This window comes from Phyllobates terribilis, unplaced genomic scaffold, assembly GCF_046119375.1.
Source record: "Phyllobates terribilis strain yellow unplaced genomic scaffold, ASM4611937v1 Scaffold_12__6_contigs__length_324123572, whole genome shotgun sequence".
NCBI lineage: Eukaryota > Metazoa > Chordata > Amphibia > Anura > Dendrobatidae > Phyllobates > Phyllobates terribilis.
The window spans coordinates 263,112,759-263,131,782 of NW_027362772.1; the positions used below are offsets into that span (position 1 = coordinate 263,112,759).

General features: G+C 50.5%; 2 protein-coding genes across 4 annotated transcripts in view; one reads left to right on the forward strand and one right to left on the reverse strand.

Moving 5' to 3' along the window:
• The window catches only part of NOC2L (NOC2 like nucleolar associated transcriptional repressor), a 105,652-nt gene extending 104,726 nt beyond the window's left edge, over positions 1 to 926 (reverse strand). Inside the window, exon 1 of the mRNA XM_073656952.1 lies at positions 909 to 926. The gene's annotated coding sequence lies outside the window, so the exon portion shown is untranslated. The remainder of the gene's footprint in view (positions 1 to 908) is intronic.
• KLHL17 (kelch like family member 17) overlaps positions 1 to 19,024 on the forward strand; it is an 84,470-nt gene that overhangs the window by 29,343 nt on the left and 36,103 nt on the right. For all 3 annotated transcript variants that reach the window (XM_073656954.1, XM_073656956.1, XM_073656955.1), the window contains one exon: positions 2,135 to 2,396. In XM_073656954.1, the coding sequence (XP_073513055.1) occupies positions 2,135 to 2,396 (262 nt within the window). The remainder of the gene's footprint in view (positions 1 to 2,134; positions 2,397 to 19,024) is intronic.

The following is a 19,024-nucleotide window of genomic DNA, read 5'->3' on the forward strand; positions in this document are numbered from 1 at the left end:
GAAAGACCGGTGGTGCGGAGCTCACTGATACCAGTGCGGTCCTGTAATAGGAACCACTGGGGTAACAAGTCCGTCCATGACATTTATTCCTTCCTAAATCTTCCCCCATCACCTGTGAGTGATATAATGGAGAAGAAGAAGGAACGGCAGCAACTCAGCCACGAAGTGGAGACCTCGTAATGTTACAGAGTAGGGGCCGAGTGCTGAGGAGCAGAGGACAGAAAAGTCACCAGCGCTCTGCTGACTCCATAACTGCAGAGGCCAGACAACATCAGCACAAACACTGCGTCCCCGCCAGGAGTTTCATGGCTGAGCAGCTGCATGCCGCCTTACATCACCAAGCGCAATGCCGAGCGTCGGATGGAGTGGTGTAAACCCGTCACCACTGGACTCTGGAGGAGACTTGTTCTGTGCAGTTACTTATCACACTTCTCTATCTGATGGAGGAGTCTGGGTTTGCTGATTCCAGGAGGACGTAACCCCCTGACTGCATTGTGCACTGTACAGATAATGGAGGAGGGATTATGCTATGGGCTGTTATCAGTGGTCAGCTTCATTTTTCTATTCCCCATGACTATGCCCCAGTGCTCAAGGCAAAATCCATAAAGCCATGATTGTGGGAGTTTTGTGTGGAAGAACATGACCGGCTACACAGAACCCGGACCTCAGCCCCATCCAAAAAACCTTTGGGCAGAACTAGAACAGAGATTGTGAGCCCGGCCTTTCCTCCACTTTTCTGGATGATGGGGAAAAAAATGCCACTGATGCCTCCAAAATCTCATAAAAAGTCTTCCCAGAAGAGTGGAAGCTTTTATATCTGCAAAGAGACCAACTCCATATTAATATATATAAATGTAGAATTGGAGGTCAGAAAAGCTACTGTAGGTGTAATCTGGAGGAGCACTTACTTTTATGCAGATAGTATACTTTGACTCACAGCGGGGAGATCAGAGAAGAGTGGCTTTGGACGTAGGCAGTCGGGTAATTGCCAGTCATGGATTATTTATCTGTTGCAGTGTAGAAGGAGCGGCAAACAATAGGGTTGGGTTCAGGCGGGGATACGACTTCAATATACATTTCTCATTAGCTATTGTAGGAACATAAAATCATTTTGACGCTTGAGCTATAGCTACGATTGTCTCTATTTAGAACGGATTTTGGGTCCCAATGAGAACTCTATAAAAGGGCCCCCAGCTGTCATGTACTTTTATATTACTGATGGCTCTTTAGCCATATAATTAGACTTTAGATCTTCTCAGGCACAAGGCTAGGATGTGACTGCTACCTCTTGCTCCTTCAACATTTAATATAATGTATTATATACTTTTTTCTTCCAAAAACAGCGACACCTTGGTCAACAGGCTGCTTGCGGTATAGCAGCTCTGATCTATGCACTTCGATACAACTGAGCTGCAATACCACACACAACCTGTAGACAGGTGTTGCGTTGTTTTTGGAAGAAAAAAGCCATTTTTACCTAATCCTAAACAACCCCTATAATAATTAACTATCACTCTGATGCCGGGGCATACCTGCCAATGGTGCCGAATTTGCTAGGAGTGGTACAAATTTTCAGATACAGCCCTGGAAAATACAGGGTTGTCCTGGGCTAAAAAGAGATGGGGATTCTATAAACCGAACACAAAAGTGGCTGCTCATGGGCAGGGCTTAAAACTGTCCATTTTCTCCCAATACTGATTTTGGCAAGTCTACCAGGGGCATACGTAGAGGAAAGTGGGCCCTATAGGTAAAAATAAAGTGTTGCCCGTTTTTGTTTCTGGTTATTACTATTTCACCTGTCGCCACCTGAGGATGTTGGATTTTCCACTTTTCATGTAAGTCCTATGTCCAGGGACAATCACAAAATAGGATTAGGTAAAGCTGGTCCTATAACAACCATATGGACTATCCCCAAAATATGCACTGCAAGTGATATAGATGCAGACATTTGCCTTGTAATGCTCCGTATACAATCTGACTAGAACGGAGAAGGTTTCATGTTGTTTGAATCAATTTGATTCCATATTGTTGCGTTTACTCAATTCGTCCTATCAGTGAAAAGTTACCGCCTATGAGGAGTTTGCCGATAAACTTTATATAAATTTCTGTATTATTTTTTTTTTTTATTGCACAGCTTCAACGAGTGAAGCCAGTGAAGGAGAAATCAGGAGACCAGTCCCCAGCCATGGAAGGGGCGGTGCAGCTTCTGAGCCGGGATGGCCACAGCATCTCCCACAATTCGAAACGGCACTACCACGATGCCTTCGTCTGCATGAACCGAATGCGCCAGCGGGGGCTCCTGTGTGACATTGTGCTGCACGTGGGGACCAAGGAAATTAAGGGCCACAAAGTGGTGCTGGCATCATGTAGCCCTTATTTTCACGCCATGTTTACAAGTAAGTACCTGTTAAATATAAAAACCCCATATCAATGTACAGTACAGACCAAAAGTTTGGACACACGTTCTCATTTAAATATTATTCTGTATTTTCATGACTATGAAAATTGTACATTCACACTGAAGGCATCAAAACTATGGATTAACACATGTGGAATTATATACTTAACAATAAAGTGTGAAACAACTGAAAATATGTCTTATATTCTAGGTTCTTCAAAGTAGCCACCTTTTGCTTTGATGACTGCTTTGCACACTCTTGGCATTCTCTTGATGAGCTTCAAGAGGTAGTCACCAGAAATGGTCTTCCAGCAAGCTTGGATGAGTTCCCAGAGATGCTTAGCACTTGTTGGCCCATTTGCCTTCACTCTGCGGTCCAGCTGACCCCAAACCATCTCGATTGGGTTCAGGTCTGGTGACTGTGGAGGCCAGGTCATCTGGTGTAGCACCCCATCACTCTCCTTCTTGGTCAAATAGCCCTTACACAGCCTGGAGGTGTGTTTGGGGTCATTGTCCTGTTGAAAAATAAATGATGGTCCAACTAAACGCAAACCGGATGGAATAGCATGCCGCTGCAAGAGGCTGTGGTAGCCATGCTGGTTCAGTATGCCTTCAATTTTGAATAAATCCCCAACAGTGTCACCAGCAAAGCACCCCCACACCATCACACCTCCTCCTCCATGCTTCACGGTGGGAACCAGGCATGTAGAGTCCATCCGTTCACCTTTACTGCGTCGCACAAAGACACGGTGGTTGGAACCAAAGATCTCAAATTTGGACTCCTCAAACCAAAGCACAGATTTCCACTGGTCTAATGTCCATTCCTTGTGTTCTTTAGCCCAGACAAGTCTCTTCTGCTTGTTGCCTGTCCTTAGCAGCCGTTTCCTAGCAGCTATTTTACCTTGAAGGCCTGCTGCACAAAGTCTCCTCTTAACAGTTGTTGTATAGATGTGTCTGCTTCTAGAACTCTGTGTGGCATTGACCTGGTCTCTAATCTGAGCTGCTGTTAACCTGCGATTTGTGAGGCTGGTGACTCAGATAAACTTATCCTCAGAAGCAGAGGTGACTCTTGGTCTTCCTTTCCTGGGGCGGTCCTCATGTGAGCCAGTTTCTTTGTAGCGCTTGTAAGGCGGCGGTGTTCACACCGTGCAGTAACTGAGGCAGTGACCCAACATAAAGATCTTTTATTCAGCAACTCACGGGTAAACAGAAAGTCCTCCGGTTCGCAGCCGTGTTAACATGAATCCATCAACAATGGTTGCCGTGGGCAACGGCCGCCCCGTTCCGCTTAGAGCCTGACAGGTGCAGAGGCTTCCCAGGTGTGGGTTCAGCCACCCTCAATCCTGCTGAGCTCCCCTGCTGTGCTCCTAGCAGGTTCCAGAATAGACCAACACTAATCCTTAGTGCAGGGGTTTTAAAGGACCTGTGGCAAGAGCCACTGGAAAACCCTGGTTGGAGGGAGGAGGCCGCCCCACTGCCTCCTGTGACCTCCTCCAAGAAATGAAGGCCCTGCCGGGTTTTACTTAATCTGCCTTAGCCAGATAGCCTGACTAGGTCATTGCTCACCTTCATTCCTGCATTGCAGCCTCAGGTGTGTCTGTGACTGCAATACACTCCAATGGATTTAATAGGTTTCTGCACACATTCTGGGGATATATAACGTCCCTCGTATACGATCCCACTCACTGCCTCACACGCTTGATGGTTTTTGCAACTGCACTTGGGGACACTTTCAAAGTTACTTCTTAAAGTAATGATGGCCACTCGTTTTTCTTTACTTAGCTGCTTTTTTCTTGCCATAATACAAATTCTAACCGTCTATTCAGTAGGACTATCAGCTGTGTATCCACCAGACTTCTGCACAACACAACTGATGGCCCCAACCTCATTTATAAGGCAAGAAATCCCACTTATTAAACCTGACAGGGCACACCTGTGAAGTGAAAACCATTTCCGGTGACTACCTCTTGAAGCTCATCAAGAGAATGCCAAGAGTGTGCAAAGCAGTCATCAAAGCAAAAGGTGGCTACTTTGAAGAACCTAGAATATAAGACATATTTTCAGTTGTTTCACACTTTATTGTTAAGTATATAATTCCACATGTGTTAATTCATAGTTTTGATGCCTTCAGTGTGAATGTACAATTTTCATAGTCATGAAAATACGGAAAAAATTTTAAATGAGAAGGTGTGTCCAAACTTTTGGTCTGTACTGTATAATCATTATTCCAGATACTTTTATTTAGGGCATCCGTTCTATATGGAAAAGTCCTAAAGTGCTCGTGAATGTGCAGTGATTCAACTTTTTGACCAACTGTTTAAGGGAAACTTTTAACAAATCCTTAATATGATTGTGTAGCCCTTTAAAAGATAAGGAAGTATATCATTTTATGACCCCCAAAGTATTTCTCCAGCAGTGAGAAATCACTTTTTGATGTTATGTCTGGAAGTGCACTGAGGTGTGACGGTGCACTTACAGCTTCTCAGCCTCACACTGTAGATCCTACCTATTACCAGTCTTCTCTGGCTGATTGGCAGCTCAGTGACTGTGTCCCAGAGCAAACGACCTGTCAATCAGCCTGAAGAAGGTGCTGCCATGTAGGAATACAGCGTGAGGCTGAGAAGCTGTAAGTGCATCAACACGCCCCAATGCACTTCCGGACACCACTTTTAAACACAATTTCTCACTGCTGGAGCAGAACTTTAGGGTCACAAAGGGATCAACTGGTTTGTCTTTTAAAGGGCTACACAGTCATATACATGTTTTTTTTGGGGGGGGGGGGGGGGTTAAAGTTTCTGACAGGTTTCCTTTAAGCCTCAAGTTGTTTCACAAGGGACATTCTTAGTAGAATTGGCTGAACCTAAATATATAATTTGCCAGAAGCAGAAAAACACGGAGCTGAGCGGATTGATTTACAAAATTGTCGGAAAAAGATCTAGTACATCTAGAATTTTTAGTCTATTGATATTACTGCTCTTTCAATGCTTAGGAGTCCAGTGGGTGGTCTTATTGTCACACTGGGTATGGGGAGAACCCAGCGTATAACGACAGGAAAAGGGAATGGAGCCCTAGAAATGGGGAAAGGGGGAGTGGAGACCCCTAAACAGCTCAAATGACAAACCCTGACTCCCCTATGGACTTTATATAGGTTCTGTACCTATCACCGAGCAGGAAACCTGGCCCTAGCTGACCCGAAAGCTAGGCCTTAGGTAAGGAGAGGGAGGGGTGAGCACTAGTCAGCCCCACTGCTAACTAAAGTACACACAAGGGAAACAAACAAGGGAATATGACACGCCCCCTGGGCCGCGTGTGTGTGGGGATACCCGGAACCGGACCCGTTGTGGATGCTGGGGGTTGTAGTCATTGCGTGGCAGGGACCCGATCCCGTGGCTCAGGGTGGTCAACCCAAATGGCGTTCTATTTATAGGGTTTTGTGATTAAATGTCCGACTACGCCACCCGTGGATTGCGGTCAGAGTGAACCGCCGCTGCAGGGCAGACCGCTGAGGCTGGTGTTGTGAGGGCAGCAGAGGATAGTATAACTCCCCACGGGAGGAGTATAGCCTCAGGGCAGCAAGTGTGGATGTTGAGGGTGATGGTGCGCGGGAGCAGCAGTAACAACACAGAGTCCTGTAATGCAGTCCAGGGTATTTACTCACAGTTCTTTATCCACGTTACTACAGCTGGTCATAACGTCCCACGGCGCACTGTGTTCACCAGATGAGGGGCTCGGCCTACTCCCAGATAACTTTGGAGCGTTTCACAGGACCCCCTTTGTGTGTCCTTTCTCTGGCCTGTCATACCCCGCCAGTGACCTCGCTTCTGTCCGGCTGCCTCGGGTCTTCTCTGGTAAACCTTGGCGCCGTTTCCCTGACCCTATGTGGTGCCTTCCTAGCGGGTGTAGCGAGGGGCTGCGCCACATGAAATGTCACAGCTTCCGGTTGCTAGCTGAGGGTAGTTCCCCACCTCCACTAGTTTCGGGGACCGGTCTCCCCCTTTGGCCTGACCCCCCCCTTTACGCAGGTAGATTCGGGCATGTGGTGGCGACTCGCCGGTCCACACCCCTGGGGTCCCTTCGTTCCTTGTTCCTGGAGCCTCCTACGCTCCTCTTCCTTCCTTCCTTCTCCTTCCTCCAGGCCCCGGCCGCTCTCTCCGGCCTGCCTGCGGAGCAGAGCCCATGCAGAGCCTCTGCTCCCAGCCACCTTCTCACCCAACTACTGAACTGACTGACTTCTCTCAGAACTAAGATGGTGCCCACCTTTTATACCTCCCTCTAAGTGCACCCAGGAACTGCCCTCTCCCTCCTATGCACTACAGGGTCCCCCCTTCCTCGGTGTTCCCTCCCCCCACTCCAGCCAGGGACAGGTACTGTCGTGCTCTACTTGGAGCATATCGGTCGCCCTGCCCCCCGGAAATGTGGTGTAATGCATGCAGATTTCGGGGTCCTGATCCACACTCCATCCTTACCTCGAAGTGAGATATCGCACATCTGGTTGAGATGCAATACCTCTGTAGCTGCCGAACCCTCGGGGCGCTACATTCCCCCCTGGTAAATCACAGCACGTCCGTGGGCTGGAACAGAGCAAAAGACAATGCAAATTAGGACATGCAAAATTTTATTTATTTTTTTTTTTAAACTGCCAACTGCATATCACTTCCCTTTATGGGAAACACTTTCTCTTTTCACCAATATATAAAACATTCTTTTTAGTAGCAAACATATCAAACATCATCAGCAGCATATCAACGGCGAAGTCTCTTTTCAACAGGTCACAGTTCTTTCCGCGACCAGGTATCCATTCTTAAGGTGCAAACTTGACAAAAACTTTTGAACATGAGGGACCCTTTCACAAATCCTCAACGTAGGCCCTGGGCGTGGCTGCAGGGCTTAGGTGATCCGGAGTTGGACCACATCTTCCGCCACACCAAACGGGTTTTTGTTCTGAGGTCTGTTGTTGCAATATTTATAAAACCAATAGAGGGCACTTTAGGAAGTGCAACTATTTACATGGATTGGCTGCTCCCAGTCCTCAGCCGGAGAGTTCACAGAAAGTTGACTGCTCCCAGTCCTCAGCCGGATATTTTACACAAAGTTGCCTGCTCCCAGTCCTCAGCCGGATATTACTGACCCGTCTCCGGGTAACTTTAACCAAACAAATGAACAACAACCCTTAACCGGGCAAACTTCTCATAATCCGGAAAACGGCGTGTCCTGTAACTCTTCACCCTGGCGGGTAACTATTTACAATTAGGCTGTCGCTCATCAGTAGCGATGTCCTACTTGTTGACTCTCCTCCTCCTCACCGTACTCTTCAGACCCGTCCGGGTCCTCTGGGTAGTAGGGTTCAAGGTAGTGCTCTTCTTCTACCCGCTGGACATTGAGGGCGTACCACCCTTGCAGTCCTCGATGTCGGGTGTATGTTACCCGATCTCCCGCGAACAGCTCCCGTTTCGGGTGTCCCGCTGGCAGATGACCCTCCACATCCCTCCTGTCAACATAGAGGTCTGTGACTGTGGTGGGGTCCCAGATGAACCCCCACCCCTTCTCTTGATGGAACTTAACCACGGTCCCGGTAATTTTAGGACCGCGTGCAGCTTGGGGGTTTTTGGCGGGTCCGCGTCTTCTCCTCCGCGCTCTGGGCCTGCAGCTGCTCCCTCTTCTGGCGCCGCTCCCGCTCCTCCTTCTCTAGCTGCCTTATTTCCCGCTGGCCGAACTCCCGCCTGCGAGCTGCGGCCGCCCGCGTCTCCTGCGAAAACCCCATAAGGTCCTCCCCAGTCTGGTCCCACTCTATCTGGACCTCTTCCTCCGGGAGCTGGGGGATGGCGACTGGCTGTGGAGCGGGCAGGAGCGGAGCAAGCGGGGCCACTCGGCCTCTGCGGACAGGTTCTTCCGGTGACAAGGGTGAACCCATCCGCTTGGCAGGGGGGCCGGCTCTCCATCGGGTCCGGCGAGCTGGCTGTATAGGTCGGTCCCTAGGGGTGGCAGTGTTGGGACCGGGGGCACACGCTGCTGGAAGGCGCCTGGGGAGGTCAGGCCTTGCGACCGGGCCTGGAGTGGGCCGCTTCCGACCGCACCCGGGGTCAGGGGGCACGGCCTGGGGCTTGATCCGGCGACTGTGCTCACAGCTTGGGGCCTGTGTGCCGGCGGCGGGAGCGGTGGAGGCGCAGCGACTCCCGGGACGTCTAGCTCCGCGATGGGGTCCAGAGGCAGGTTGGTAGCATCAGGGCTGAGGGCAGGGGTGTCCCCCTTACCTGCTTCCAGGGCTGCGCTGCTCTCGGCTTCCGGCCTCCGCTCCTCGTCCTCAGGGGCTGGCTCGCTGGCCGGTGCTGGCGGCGTCCCGTGCTGCTGGGCCGCGACCCGCTGGGCCATCTCCTCTCTCCATTCCGCTACAGCTTCCCGCTGCGCCTGGACCATCCTCCGGTCCAGATCCTCCAGCGCCGCTCGAAGGAACTCCGGGTCTTCTCCAGGGAGCTGAGCCATCAGCCTCCTTGAGGCTGTATGGGGCCGCGATGGCCTGCAGCAAGCCATCCGTCAGGGTGCTGGAGTCGATGCTGCTCGCCATCTCCGGGTGTGGTCTGCCGAGACTGATCCAAACCACACCCTGCCCCCCCGGTTTTCTTCTCCTTTCGCCCCTGTTGGGGGTGGTCCCGGGGCAACCTGCTGACAATCACTCTCAGGGGCAGCCCCCCCACGTTGATGGACATCTCTACAGCCGCACTCCAGGCTGTTGGGGGTGGGCTCCTTCTTTGGCGCCATTCTGGGACCTGGCCCACGATGGGAGGTGGCTTCTTGTTGTCTTTTGGCGCGCACATTATGGCGTCCGTTCTGCTGGGGCGGGCGCCATATTCAATACAGTAAAACAGTCTTTTTTCAGGCACGCAGTACCCGGTGGTTGCGGGCACGAAATCCTGCCGACTACGCCAAAAGTTGACGCGCCCCCTGGGCCGCGTGTGTGTGGGGATGCCCGGGACCGGACCCGTTGTGGATGCTGGGGGTTGTAGTCCTTGCGTGGTGGGGACCCGGTCCCGTGGCTCAGGGTGGTCAACCCAAATGGCGTTCTATTTATAGGGTTTTGTGATTAAATGTCCGACTACGCCACCCGTGGATTGCGGTCAGAGTGAACCGCCGCTGTAGGGCAGACCGCTGAGGCTGGTGTTGTGAGGGCAGCAGAGGATAGTATAACTCCCTACGGGAGGAGTATAGCCTCAGGGCAGCAAGTGTGGATGTTGGGGGTGATGGTGCGCGGGAGCAGCAGTAACACAGAGTCCTGTAATGCAGTCCAGGGTATTTACTCACAGTTCTTTATCCACGTTACTACAGCTGGTCATAACGTCCCACGGCGCACTGTGTTCACCAGGTGAGGGGCTCGGCCTACTCCCAGATAACTTTGGAGCGTTTCACAGGACCCCCTTTGTGTGTCCTTTCTCTGGCCTGTCATACCCCGCCAGTGACCTCGCTTCTGTCCGGCTGCCTCGGGCCTTCTCTGGTAAACCTTGGCGCCTTTTCCCTGACCCTATGTGGTGCCTTCCTAGTGGGAGTAGTGAGGGGCTGCGCCACATGAAATGTCACAGCCTCTGGTTTCTAGCTGAGGGTAGTTCCCTGCCTCCACTAGTTTCGGGGACCGGTCTCCCCCTTTGGCCTGACCCCCCTACGCAGGTAGATTCAGGCGTGCGGTGGCAACTCGCCGGTCCACACCCCTGGGGTCCCTTCGTTCCTTGTTCCTGGAGCCTCCTACGCTCCTCTTCCTTCCTTCTCCTTCCTCCAGGCCCCGGCCGCTCTCTCCGGCCTGCCTGCGGAGCAGAGCCCATGCAGAGCCTCTGCACCCAGCCACATTCTCTCCCAACTACTGAACCGACTGACTTCTCTCAGAACTAAGATGGTGCCCACCTTTTATACCTCCCTCTAAGTGCACCCAGGAACTGCTCTCTCGCTCCTATGCACTACAGGGTCCCCCCTTCCTCGGTGTTCCCTCCCCCCACTCCAGCCAGGGACAGGGACTGTCGTGCTCTACTTGGAGCATATCGGTCGCCCTGTCCCCCGGAAATGTGGTGTAATGCATGCAGGTGTCGGGGTCCTGATCCACACTCCATCCTTACCTGGAAGTGAGATATCGCACATCTGGTTGAGATGCAATACCTCTGTAGCGGCCGAACCCTCAGGGCGCTACAAATACACTTAGCTTAAAGGTGAAACTGGGGAAAACAAGGCAACAGCCCACAAAAGGAACTCCAAGGTAATTCTAGTCGACTACTAGAATCCCAGGCCTAACTAGATAAAACACGCTATCACCAGCAACTCTCTGGAGAAACTGAGTGTATTTAAGGATACAGCAAGGGTGTGGTAATTAGCAGCAGAAGGTGAGGCTCCCCGCTAGGTCCTAAAGGTATAATCCCCAAGCAAGGTGAGGATCACCGCTGGGTCCTAGAGAGAGAGGGATCATGAAAGGATCAGTGTTGCGTATCCGGGTGGTGGAACCTCTGTGCAGTGATGCTAGGAGGGACCAGAGGGGCGTAACCAAGTGCCTATCCGGACCGACCCTGGCCACACTGCGGCTTAATCGACTCCGTGAACCAAGGAGGGACCGGGAAGGTGAACCAGGTGTCACTCTGGGACCGACTTTGTGAGAGCAGGCGACTCCCACGGGACTGATGGCAGAAGCTGACCGGCACGGCCGGTAGACAGGCAGGTGATGCGGGTAGGCAAGCAGGCGGGCACGGCTGATAGACAGGCTGCCGGGCACTGGGACCTGAGGACTGAGGAGAGTGTTAGCACACAAACGGCAATCTTGCACAGGCACCTCCGTTTTGGAGGAGGTGCCTTATATAAGGGAAGTCCTCCGGCCATTGGCCGGGGACTCTTTAGGACGGCGCGCGCGGCCCCTTTAATAGGAAGAGAGCGCACGCGCGCGCCCTAAGCACAATGCCCGGGCAGACACAGGAGGGGAGCCGGAGGATGCCGGACCAGGACCACGGCGGTGAGGGGATCGGCGTCTCTGCCCGGCAAGAGGCAGAGACGCTGATGCTACAGTACCCCCCCCCCCATTACGCCCCCTCTTCTTTAGGCCCACAAGAAATTTTTCTAGAAGACAAGGGGCATGAATGTTCTCCCTGTGCTCACAAGACCTCTCCTCAGGACCAAGCCTCTTCCAATCCACAAGAAAGAAGGTCTTTCCTCTTACCCTCTTGATGGCCAAAATATTCTCTACCTCAAAGACGTCCTCAGCGGAGACTGGAGCTGGGGTGGTACCAGGATCGTCAGAGAAAGGATTAAGGACAACAGGCTTGAGGAGAGACACATGAAAGGAATTGGGAATCCGCAAAGAGGAAGGGAGTTTCAGCTTGTACGCCACTGGATTTATTTGGTTCAAATCTCGAAAGGACCGATGAACTGCGGACCCAACTTGTAATATGGTATCTTGAGACGGACATATTTGGAGGAAAGCCAGACCTTGTCTCCCGGACGTAACAGAGGCGGATCCAGACTCTCTTATCAGCATGCTTCTTCATCCGCTCGGAGGACTGAAGAAGCGCAGATCTAGTGTCTTCCCAAATCACCGAAAATTCACTGACGAGTGACTCCGCGGCAGGATTGTCCACTGAAGAGGAGACGGGAAACGGAATTAGGGGGTGTCGACAGTAAACCACAAAAAAGGAGACCTAGCAGAGGACTCACTCACACGGTTGTTATAAGAAAACTCAGCCCAAGGCAGAAGTTCTACCCAATCGCTATGGTGAGCGTTGATAAAGTGGCAAAGAAAACTGGTGAGTATCTGATTAATCCATTCCACTTGACCATTAGACTGAGGGTGATAGGCCGAGGAAAAGTCTAAAGAGACATCCAGCAGCTTGCACGTGTCTCTCCAGAAGCGAGAAGTGAACTGAACTCCACGGTCCGAGACAATGTGGAGGGAGGGGTAAGACGTGGAGCCGAAAGATGTGACGGATGAAGTCCTTAGCCAGCACAGGTGCGGACGGAAGACCAGGCAGAGGGATGAAGTGAGACATCTTGGAGAAGCGGTCAGCGACCACCCAAATGACGATAGAACCGGAAGATACCGGAATATCAGTGATTAAGTCCATTGCAATGTGTTGCCAAGGAGCAGAAGACTTGGGAAGAGGAAGAAGACGACCAGCTGGAAGGTGCCTAGGTATCTTGTTACGGGCACAAGAGGAACAAGCTGCGACAAAATCCGCAACATCTTTGCGCAGGATGGGCCACCAGTAATGTCGGGCAATGAGCAGAAGCGTCTTCCTCTGGCCGGAATGACCAGCCAGTTTGGACGAATGACCCCAGAGTAAGACCCTCTTCCGATCCTGAGCCGCTACAAAGGTCTTACCAGGAGGTAGATGAGACAGGTCAAACGGAGCAACAGTCATTATTCTGGAGGGGTCAATGATGTGTAGCGGCTCCTCCTCTTGGACGGTAGACAGAAAAGAGCGGGATAGAGCATCAGCTTTAATATTCTTGTCTGCCGGGCGGTAATGGAGAGAGAAGCTGAAACGAGCAAAGAACAAAGACCATCTTGCCTGACGCGGATTTAGTCTTTGGGCAGTCTGCAAGTAGGCGAGGTTTTTATGGTCAGTGTAGATGATCACCGAGTGCAGAGCCCCCTCAAGCAAGTAGCGCCAGTCCTCCAGCGCTAATTTGATGGCCTGCAGTTCTCGATCCCCTATGGAGTAATTGCGCTCGGACAAAGAAAAGAGTTTGGAGAAGAAGCCGCAGGTCACCATTCGCCCGGAAGAGGATTTCTGGGTGATCATTGCTCCGGCCCTGGAGGAAGAGGCATCAACCTCCAGGAAGAACTGTTTATTATCAGGACGATGTAGCACTGGAGTGGAGGAGAAGGCTTGCTTAAGAGAGACAAAGGCATTTTGCGCCTCGGAAGTCCATTCCCTGGGATTTGCTCCTTTATGGGTGAGAGCAGAGATGGGAGCAGTCCGGGAGGAGAAATGAGGAATGAAGAGGCGGTAATAGTTAGCGAATCCCAGAAACCTCCGGTCGGGGCCACTTTAAGACTGCAGACACCTTCTCGGGATCCATCCACAGTCTGGTCTCAGAGATGATATACCCCAGAAATGGTAGGGAGGTCTGATCAAAGAGGCATTTCTCGTACTTAGCATACAGGCGATTCTTCCGGAGCCGCAGTAGTATCTGACGAACATCCCTTCGGTGAGAGGGCAGATCAGGGGAGAACACCAAGATATCGTCCAAGTACACCACCGTGCAGGAATACAGGAGATCTTGAAAGATGTTGTTTACTAACTCCTGGAAGATGGTTGGAGCATTACAGAGACCGAAGGGCATCACGCGGTACTTGTAATGACCATCCCGAGTGTTGAATGCCGTCTTCCACTCGTCTCCCTGGCGAATCTAGACCAGATTGTATGCCCTACGAAGATCGAGCTTAGTGAAGATCTTTGCGCCTTTTAGGCGGTCAAACAGCTCTGAGATGAGGGGCAGGGGGTTCTTATATTATGGTAATCTGGTTTAGACCCCTACAGTCGATACATGGACGAAGAGAGACGTCTTTCTTTTTGACGAAGAAGAATCCTGTTCCAGCCGGAGAGGTGGATTTCTGGATAAATCCCCTAGCAAGATTCTCTTCTATGTATTCAGACATAGCACGAGTCTCGGCCAGTGACAAGGGGTAGATTCCCCCGGCAGGAGGTGAAGCACCAGGTATTAGGTTGATGGGGCAATCATACGGCCTATGAGGTGGTAGTGTCTCTGCCTCCTTTTTATCAAAGAAGTCTGCATATGACCAGTAGGATGCCGGCAGGCCAGGTAGGTTAGCTGGAGTAGACGGAGGTCGAGCACGACGAACCGGAACAGGACTTCTGACATTACTGACCCCAATGGAGCACCTCACCCGAGCTCCAATTCAGGACTGGCTTATGTCTCTGTAACCAAGGCAAGCCAAGCAAGAGGGGATGAGAGAGACCGGACAGCTTGTAAAATGAGATCTTCTTCGAATGTAGCATTCCCACCTGAAGAGTTACAGGCTCAGTGACAAACAAGATGGTCTCAGAGAGAAGCTTTCCATCCACCGAGGAAACCTCTAAAGGATCAGTCAGACGTATGGTAGGAATCTGATAACGCTCCACAACGGCCTGTTCAATGAGATTCCCAGTGGCTCCGGAATCCAGATAGGCAGTCTCGAAGAAGCGGGTCTCATCACTGGTAGCTGAAACGGACAGAGTCAAGGGCGGAGAGGAAGAACTTTTGCCTAGGACGACCTCTCTGAGCAGTCCTAGACACTGGAGTTTCCTGGTCTCACCGGACAGGAGCGGATTTGATGCTCTATACTGCCACAGTAGAAGCAACTCCTCTCGGCGCGGTGGATCTCCTGACGAGACTTGACCATGTTAACTTGGTCTATTTGCATAGACTCTGGAGAAGACACCGGAAGGGATGCTGGTTGCAAGACTGGCCTTTTCTCACAGGTCGATTCCTTAGAACGCTCCTGGAAACGGATGTCGATCCGTGTAGCTGATGAAACCAAGTCGTCCAGAGAGGGAGGTATGTCACGACTGGCTAGCTCATCTTTGATCCGTCCGGAAAGTCCCTCCCAAAAGATGGACACCAGAGCCTCACTGTTCCGATGCGAGGGTGCGGAAACGCACGGCATACTGTCCCACAGAGAGACTCCCTTGGTGGAGTCGGAGAAGAGAGGAGGCAGTCGAAGATTTTCGTCCGTGCTCATCGAACACCTTCCGGAAAGCCGCGAGGAAGGCCTGGGGGTCAGACACTAGAAGATCCCCTCTCTCCCACAGAGGGTTAAGCCACGCCAGCGCCTCTCCGGTGAGATGAGACATGATGAATGCTACCTTGGCCCAGTCGGAGGCGAACTGGTGTGCCAGGAGCTCAAAGTGCAGCGTGCACTGATTAATGAAGCCCTGCCATAGGGCAGGGTCACCACCGGATGCCACAGCTCCACTGGGTTGAGGTGCCGGCTGAGCGGGTGCCGCTTGGTTAGAGGCGGACACAGTCTGGGTGGACAGCGCGTCCAAGCGAGAGTTGACTGTCCGCAGATAGAACAGGATAGTATCATGAGACCTCTTTTTACAGGTCTGAGAGAGAAGGAGCCTGGGAGCCTCCGGATTCCATGGCCTGTGCAAACTGTTACGGATCCGGGTGGTGGAACCTCTGTGCTGTGATGCAAGGAGTGACCAGAGGGGCGTAACTAAGTGCCTACCCGGACCGACCCTGGCCACACGGTGGCTTAGTTGACTCCGTGAACCAAGGAGGGACCGGGAAGGTGAACCAGGTGTCACTCTGGGACCGACCTTGTGAGAGCAGGCGACTCCCACGGGACTGATTGCACAAGCTCACAGGCACATCAGATGAGCATGGCCGGTAGACAGGCAGGTGATGCGGGTAGGCAAGCAGGCGGGCACGGCTGATAGACAGGCTGGTGGGCACGGCTGATAGACAGGCTGCCGGGCACTGGGACCTGAGGACTGAGGAGAGTGTTAGCACACAAACAACAATCTTGCACAGGCACCTCCATTTTGGAGGAGGTGCCTTATATAAGGGAAGTCCTCTGGCCATTGGCCGGGGACTCTTTAGGACCGTGCGCGCGGCCCCTTTAAGAGGAAGGGAGCGCACGCGCGCTCCCTAAGCACAGTGCCCGGGGAACTGCGCGAGGTGCGCGCACCCCGGGCAGACGCAGGCGGGGAGCCGGAGGATGCCGGACCAGGACCGCGGCGGTGAGGGGATCGGCCTCTCTGCCCGGCAGGAGGCAGAGACTCCGACGCTACAATCAGGAAGACGTTTGCAAGGCCAAACGCAGCGACCTTCTACAGCCGGACACCGTATCACTGTCTGTCAAATCTGACACACCAGTGACACTTATTCAATGATTAGTAGCCTTCTTTGAATCACTGGATTCTTAAGCATAGTCACTGACATACTGTCATTTTAACAAACTTTGCATGAATCAGTAATACAAGCAAATATAAGAAAAGTTTTAATATCTTATCAGAGATGTATGCTTCTTTCTCCACCTATGAGCCACTTCTTATCTTTCCCCGACTGCTGAACTCATTAATCACTTTGAAAATCCAGTGAAAATCAATCTTTGCCTAAATAAGACCCACAGCCATGTCACTGGGTGATCAGAGTAGCTTCTCATTGAAGTCTATGAAGAGGGGAGGGAATAGGAGGAGGGACTGGCCGAATGAAACTGGTAGAGGAACAGGATCTTCAGCTTTCTAGTAAGTGTTTTATCCCACCTAAGTGCTACAACACGCTACTACTTTTCGACATGTGCTACTGAGAGATGGGAGAGCGGGAATCTCTTATGTCTTGGTGTGCTGTGTAGGGGAGACATCACAGCCGCCTTGCTCCACTCACTAGCTCAGAGACGACTGGAAATTAGAGAGAAAGGAGCTGCAGAGGGGAAAAACTGATGAAAAAAAATCAGAATTCAAGTCATGCAGTGGCATGTAAAAGTTTGGGCACCCCTGTTCAAAATTTACTGTTAAGCTATGTGCCCACGATGCAGAAATGCTCCGGATTTTTCCTGAGCGTTTCTGCATCTCCCTGGCAGAAGAAATGCATGTGGATTTTACATGCATTTTTCCTGCAGGAACAAGCGGAAATGAAGCATTTTTCACATGCATTTCCGCATGGGGGTTGTCAAGTGCGTTAAAAAGCTATTTTAGCTTCACTTGGAAAGTGCTTGACAACTTGGTCACACTATATAAATCCATGCAACCGGCATGGATTTATATAGTGTGACCGTAAAAGAATGGTAAAAAATAAATATTATACTTACCTTCTGATGACACCGTCCGGTGTCCCCGGTGTCTCGCTGTGGTCTAAAAGGACCTTCCATGACGTAATTTAGTCATGTGACGTCATGGCAGGTCCTTTTAGACCGTCGCAAGCTGCCGGGGATACCGGACGGATCGCTATGAAGACCGGGGGCCATCAGAAGGTAAGTATAATGTATATTTTTTATTTTATTCTTTTTTTTTTTTTTACAGGTACTATGGTACCCGGGTCTGGAGGAGAGTCTCCTCTTCTCCAAACCCGGGTACCATCCGCACATTGAACCACATGATATTCGCATGTGCACATGTAGTGATGCGGATATTATGCGATTCAAAGCAAGTAAATGGCGGCGAAAACGCCGCGATTCCGCAAAATAATTGGTAGTGCTGCAGATTTTTCCGCAATGATAATCTGCTGTGGAAATTTCCGCAGCATGTGCACAGCACATGCGGATTATCATTGGGGAACATGGCAGACCTTACACCAAGCATTTTTTAAGCGTTTCTGCAGCGGAATTGCCGCTGCGGAAACGCTTAAAAAACGCATAGTGGGCACACAGCCTTATTGTGAACAGTTAAGCAAGTTGAAGATTAATTGATCTCTAAAAGGCCTAAAGTTAAAGATGACACATTTACTTTGTATTTTAGGCAAAAATGAATGAATATATATATATATATATATATATATATATATATATATATATATATATATATATATATATATATATATATATATATTAGTAATTTTTTTTCATTTTAAAAATTACAAAAATGAAAACGGGCCAATGCAAAAGTTTGGGCACCCTTGGAAATGTGTGTGCTCAGATAACTTTGACCAAGGTTTCAGACCTTATTTAACCTGTTAGGGTTGTGTCTTGTTCACTATCCTCATTAGGAAAGGCCAGGTGATGAAAATTTCCTAGCTTTATGAAAACCCAGCCTCCTCTAACCTTGTGCCAAAAAACAGCAGACATGGGTTCTTCTAAGCACCTACCTAGCACACTGAAAATGAAAATTGTGGAGAACCACAAAGCAAGAGAAGGCTAGAAGAAGATAGAAGTGTTTTCAAGTTGCCCTTTCCTCAGTTCGAAATGTAATTAAGAAATGGCAGTTAACGGGAACAGTGGAGGTCAAGATAAGGTCTGGAAGACCAAGTTAAATTTCAGTGAGAGCTGCTCGTAGGATTAGTAGAGAGGAAAATCAGAACCCTGCTTGACTGCAAAAGACCTTCAGGAAGATTTAGCGACTCTGAACAGTGGAACAATGTCCCACAACTCCAGAGACACCTGCACAAATATGGCCTTCATGGAAGAGTCCTCAGAAGAAAACCTCTCCTGCGTCCTCACTATAAAATTCAGCGTCAGAAGTATGCAAAATAACATCTAAACAAGCCTGATCCATTTTGGAAACCAGTCCCGTGGACCGATGAGGTTAAAATAGAACTCTTTGGCCACAATGATCAAAGATATGTGTGGAGAAAAAAGGGCACAGAATTTCTGGAAAAGAACATCTCGCCAACCATTAAGCATGGGGGTGGATCAATCATGCTTTAGGGTTGTGTTGCAGCCAATGGCACGGGGAACATTTCATGGGTAGAGGGAAGAATGGATGCAATGAAATTTCAACAAATTCTTGATGCAAACATAACATCATCTATAAAAAAAAAGTTGAAGTTGAAAAAAGGATGGCTTCTACACATGGGTAATGATCATAGACACCTGTCAAAATCCCCAATAGACGATCTCAAAATGCGCAAGCTGAAGGTTTTACAATGGCCCTCACAGTCCCCTGATCTGAACATCATTGAAAATCTGTGGCTAGACCTCAAAATAGCAGCGCAGGCAAGACG